The sequence below is a fragment of the Panthera tigris genome, chromosome D1 (assembly GCF_018350195.1).
Source record: "Panthera tigris isolate Pti1 chromosome D1, P.tigris_Pti1_mat1.1, whole genome shotgun sequence".
Taxonomy (NCBI): Eukaryota; Metazoa; Chordata; class Mammalia; order Carnivora; family Felidae; genus Panthera; species Panthera tigris.
Genome location: NC_056669.1, coordinates 37,003,577 through 37,009,576, shown reverse-complemented (window position 1 = coordinate 37,009,576; position 6,000 = coordinate 37,003,577). Strand labels below are relative to the sequence as shown.

Genomic DNA, 6,000 nt, shown 5'->3' with positions numbered 1-6,000 from the left:
TTGGTCTAGTTGTTATATCAATGATTGATAGAGGACTATTCAAGTCTCTGATCATGAGTGTGGATCTTTATCTCCCTTTAATTTTGTTAATTTTTGTTTCACTTACTTTGGTTGTCTGTGTTACCTTCTTATACATTAAGCATTGTTGTTTTCATGATAAATTAGCCATTTTTCCAATATGAAATGCCTCTACTTATCTTGGGAAATTTTCTGTGTGTTGTAGTCTCTTTTGACACTAATCAAGTCATACTGGTTTTCTTTTGATTAATGTTTTTACGGTATATATATTTCCGTCTTTTTTCTTTTAACCCATTTATATCTTCATATTTAAAGCATATTTACTCTAGGCAGTACATACTTGGATTAAAAAAATACATTCTGAAAATCTTTCTCTTCTAATTGGAGTGTTTATCATATTAAAATTTTATATACTTACTAGTATGGCTGGGTTTAAGTCTATCATCTTGTTTTAGTTTCTATTTGTCATTCTCCTTTTTTTTTCCTCAATTTTTAAACATTTATTTATTTATTTTGAGAGAGAGAGAGAGAGAGAGAGAGAGAGAGAGAGAGAGAGAGAGAGAATAAGCAGGGGAGGGGCAGAGAGAGAGGGAGAGAGAGAATCCCAAGCAGCCTGACCCAGGGCTTGATCTCACGAACCATGAGATCATGACCTGAGCTGAAATCAAGTCAGATACTCAACCAACTGAGCCACCCAAATGCCCCTTCCTCATCTCAGTTTTTACTTACCTTCGTCAGTGGCCCCTCTGGGACTGTTTCATATGTTCCATCTTTATGGCCTGTGTTGGTACCGTGCATATCACAGACTAGTTACTGAACCACTGGTCATCTAAGCCTCAGTGCTGGAAGGAAGGAATTTTTGCCCTTTATGGTTCTATCAAAATGTAGCTCTATCTAAGTTCCATTCTGTGACAATGGTCACCTTTTGAAGTCCTCTTCACCAGTAGGGCTCTATTTTTTATTTATTTTTTTGCAGGAGGTAGGATTTATTGGGGCATTGCCGAGTTTCCCATGAGTGCAGAGCCTGCCATTCGTCCAGGGGCCCACAATTAGGTATGTATTTGATCCCACAGCAATCTGGGATGAGGCACTTTTCAGCCACCATTCGTTCAAATTTGTCCACTTTAAACTTAGTAAGACCCCACTTCTTGGAAATATGGGTCTTCTGGCAGCCAGGGAGCTTGAACTTGGCCCTGAGTAGAGTCTCAATCACATGCTCCTTGTTCTGCAGCTTGGTACAGGTGGACATGATGACTTGGCCAATGGTGGACCCTGGCCACTGGTGCCCCAGAGCTTTCCAAAGGCACCAACGCATACCTGTCTGGAGTCCATCAGCCCCAACATGGGACATCTTGTTGATACAGAGGACGTGGAAGGGGTGGAGCCGCACTTGGATGTGAAAACCATCTTTGCCATAGCTTTTCACCGTGTACTCATTGGCACATATATGGGCAGATTCCAGGGCTGCAGAGGAGAGCCGCTCATAGTCACCTGACACCATGTGGACACATAGTGGGAACTCATCCACTTTCGCCTTATTCTGCCCCAGGTCAAAGATGTGGATCTTGGCACCAGGGACATCTCTGCAGAAGGGAGAGTTTGGATATGGCCTGTTCTTACAATACAATAACGCTGGGCAGGGCAGTGGCCCATGGCGACACTAGGATGTTCAGTGTCATGCTTAAGAAAAAGAGTAGGACCCCTGTTTTAAGCAATGGTTTTGGCTCTGAAACCCTACCGTATGGGAGTACCTTCAGTTCAAGTACCTAAATTCCATTGCCTGCTTTCATATGTGGAGCCCAGGAGGCTGTGTCTTTAGTCCTACTCACTGCTTTATATAGCTTTGTTACTTTTTCCGTGCATAGAGGTATTGATTTTGTATTTGAGAATGGCTACATCTTTATAGTGTTTCTTTTTAAATTTTATCAACTCTTTTTGGGGTATCAGTGGGGGTAGGTTGAGTATGTGTATAAGTTTGTGCGGGTGTTTATGTGTGAGTGTGTATGTAGGTCACAGAGAAGATTTACCATACAGTCTTGAATGAAAATCTTGTTACTTTGTAAGATAGGGATAATAATATCTCATTTATAACCTTAATGCAAACCTTAAATGATATAAGTCACATAGAATGCTTGACAATATGCCCATCAGATAAAAAGACTCAGTAAATAATATGGAGCATTCTACTACGAAATAGAGCCACTCAGTTATTACAAAATGATAGAGAAGTACATGAGGAGATAGAAATTGCAACAGGCCCCGAGGACTGCATTTGGAATATATGTTTTTCCGACAATCTCTGAGAGTATAGAAAGTGTGGGATGGGGGTTCTTGCTTTGCCCTATAGATACTGTTTACATAAATATTAATCTCTGGGACAGCCATTCAGTGAGAGGCTGTGGTAGGGGACATTCTTCTCTATGGTCTTTTGCGTTTCTACATGTCTTGCACGGTGAATTGCTAGATGCCCTTATTTTCTGAACTATCTTTTCAAAGATATTTGTATAGTGAACTGCTATACAAATTGCTATCTAATATCAACTCATTTTAGATAGAGAATTTATGGATTCTCCTTGATTAATTTTTCAAGTACTTTACTTGAAAAGGGAACTCTAATGCTCCAGGCTTTCACAGGTCCCACTGGATGATAGAGATAAAACAATATCCTTAGGGACTGCTGGGTGGAAGGAGCCCAGAATTATTCTCAAAGACATGTGCTGCTGTCATTTGGCCCCTGTGGCACAGTTCTTGCCAATATCACCCATTTGAACATTATGGTTTCTTTTGAGCATGACCTTCAGTGGAAGTAAATCTGCACAGCCTATCAAAATATATTGTTTGCCCAAAGTGGGCATACTGGTTCCCTAAGATTTCTCTGATAGTCCCCTTTATTGCCCTAAAGTCCTGTACATGGGAGATAGTCTTAAGATACAAAGTTCCAGTGGGCATCGGGGTTCTCTCATCAACATCTATCTGTACCATGCCCCCTTACCTGTGGGATCTGTGTGGTTTGGTTGGGATTGGGCCAAGCCATTTCTCATTTCCTAACCTCAATCTTCTCTTAAATACACAATAGAAGTTTCTGAGTTAGAGGGGAGTCATAATGAGATTTCAAAACAATGTATACATTAAAAAATTATACATCTTGGGCAATGTCAACTTGCTTCTACTTCAGCCACAGCTTATCAGATCTCTTTGATTTGATATCTCTAGAGACTCAGATTTTGAACAAAGAATGTCTTTCTCTCTTTTTAAATACATTTTACTGTGATAACGTCTCTCCGTGGCCTCTTCTGTGCAACTGTCTCTTATCTGAAAAGTTTGCTTGATACTGATATGATTTTTCTACCTTTGGTTCAGCAATAATTTCATAGGAACATTAGTTTTCCATTCTCTATTCTCACCCTCTTTGACACCCCTCCCTCTAACATTGACTTCTTGCCAATGATAGGTGCCGTGAAGAGCCCCTGGCAGACAGGTGATATATTATTTCTTTTTTGTTCTCACCTTACTCACAACAGCCATTGAATTTGTTTTAGCTGAAACTGGAGCTGGCTCTGCAAGCAATTAAGTTGTCTTAACCAAACAAATGCAGTGACTGGAATTTCCACATGGCACAGTGTTTCACATTTATTGCATCTGGGGTTTGAGAAAAATCACACTTTAAAGCGATCTGAAATGAGTTTTTACAGAACTGGCAGGAATTCAATATTGTATAGAAAATCAAGTAGGGTAAACTACTGAGAAATCAAAAATAAATAAGTGTAAGAGAAAATTATATGGTGGAATAGGGAAAGAGAAATAAAAACAAGGGCAAATAAGGCCTTTTAGGAGTGATAAAAAAGGAGAAAATACTAAGATAACAAGTGTATTTTCTAAACACAGATTCTCTTTAGGACAGCAATTTGGACACTGAGGACAGACAGAGTTTTGCATTCCAATTATGAAAAAGTATTTTATTTTAATTTCTCCAGGGTACTTCTTGTTTTCTCACCATAATATCTTAGCAACATAAGTTTAGGAGGAATTTGCTCTTGATTTATTGTTTTACAGTTGTGATGAAGCCGCTCAAAGACATAATGTGCTGGTGTTGTTTACTTGAAAGGGTGTCTCTCAAGGCTGATAGGTCACACTCAGGAAACTGATGATCAGAGAACGTGGCACACAACTTAGAAGATAAATCAACATAACCACTCTACCTGTTCTGACCCTGATCCTAAATGATAACCGGTTTACTTAAGAGACAACTTGGTAGTCATTTTTGTCAATTTTCTGAATGATGACACACACATAAATTGCACCTGCTCTTATTTATTGATACTGGCAGAAGAATAAATATCAGTTTGTACCCCCCCCCAAAAGTCCAAACAAGTCTCCCTTGTATCCCCCTGAAGTTTCCCCAGATCTTATTACATAATGATTATAAATTCATATTTCAAGTTTGATGACCTTGAAGGAATTCTTGGTAAGATTAGCAAGGGGGAGGAGGGCTACCCGACAAATAGACACTATGAGGAGATTTATAGGCACTTAGGGAAGAGGATTCTTGGCACTTTTCAGACAAATTGTTGTATAGAATGAAGAAACAGCAAAACTGCAGGTAGTAAATAATGTGTTCAAAATTTAACATCCCAAAAAGGAGAGAGGAAACATTGCGAATGGGTTATCCAAGAGGAGTAAGTTTGGAGGAACGTTAAATTGTGCTAGAATATAAAGGGATTGGGGAATGTTGGGCTGCAATCTCCATCCTTATTCACTATGGATATTTTATGGCCATGGAACTAATTTTATTTTCTTAAAGAGATGTTTCCTCTCTCCTGAAAACATTTATTTCAGCGAATTAGAATTTAAATCATTACCAAAAATAACAATATAATCGGAACTTTATCAGGGTCTGACTGATGATGTAGGAATCCTAAACTGACCCTAAGTGAGAGTTAATCCCTGAGAGCTTGCGATAGCTAGGAAAGTTACAGCAAATCAGTGTTGGACAGGGCTGCAGAATAATTTTGCAGGTCCAGGAAAAGGAGTTAGAGCCAAACTATTCAGGCTGGAGTGAAAGTTCTTCTGTTTATTTACTGCATTATACTCATTTTAGAAAAGAACATTAACATACCTGAGTCTCAGTAGCTTCATGCATAAGTATGACCTCTCCTACCTCTCAAGATTACTGATAAAATCAGCTTTTCATCCCCACCAGGACTACAGATCATTGATCTTCATACTTTTTTAAATCATCCCTCATTCCCCTGCTATCCATTCTTCCTTCCTTATTCAGAACAGAATCTGTGGCCTGTCATTCTAATGACTCCCTTTTTTATGTTCTCAGCAGCTTTGCTCCTCTTGGCTTCTTCCAATTTGTTTGGGAAAACCACCTTAGTTAAGTCTAACCCAACATACTTTGCACCTGCATTTGTGAAAACTAAATGTAGGTGTAGAAACATAAAATCATGAGGAGTGATTTCACTTTAAATTCATGACCACTTGGGCTCTGCACTGACAGCAGGAAGTCTGCTTAGGATTCTCTCCCTCTCTCTCTGCCCCTCCCCACAGCCATCTCAACCACTCCCCTAACCCCACCCTCCCTCATGCACATGCCCACTCTCTCTCTCTTTCAAAATAAATAAGCATTTTAAATCCATGACCACTAATTTTGAGTAGTCCTTTAGTGCTTCTATGATGATCATATTGAGAGCAAATATTTATTATGATAATCATATTGGATTTTGATTTTATTTCCCGTTTTTATTTCTGGTTAGATTTTAGTATGATTATGTTAACATCATAAAATGTTAACTTCAACAAGTAATGTTCTTTCATTTTCTTTAAAAAAAAAGTTTTTTTTTTTTTTAACATTTATTCATTTTTGAGAGACAGAGAGAGACAGAGCATGAGCAGGGAAGGGGCAGAGAGAGAGGGAGACACAGAATCTGAAGCAGCCTCCAGGCTCTGAGCTGTCAGCACAGAGCCTGACACAGGGCT

General features: G+C 39.1%; 1 protein-coding gene across 1 annotated transcript in view; it reads right to left on the bottom strand.

Annotated features, from left to right (window-relative positions):
* Positions 1 to 976: 976 nt before the first annotated feature.
* LOC122231472 (60S ribosomal protein L10-like) overlaps positions 977 to 6,000 on the bottom strand; it is a 140,927-nt gene continuing 135,903 nt past the window's right edge. The window contains exon 5 of the mRNA XM_042959597.1: positions 977 to 1,678. Within this exon, the coding sequence (XP_042815531.1) occupies positions 977 to 1,678 (702 nt within the window). The remainder of the gene's footprint in view (positions 1,679 to 6,000) is intronic.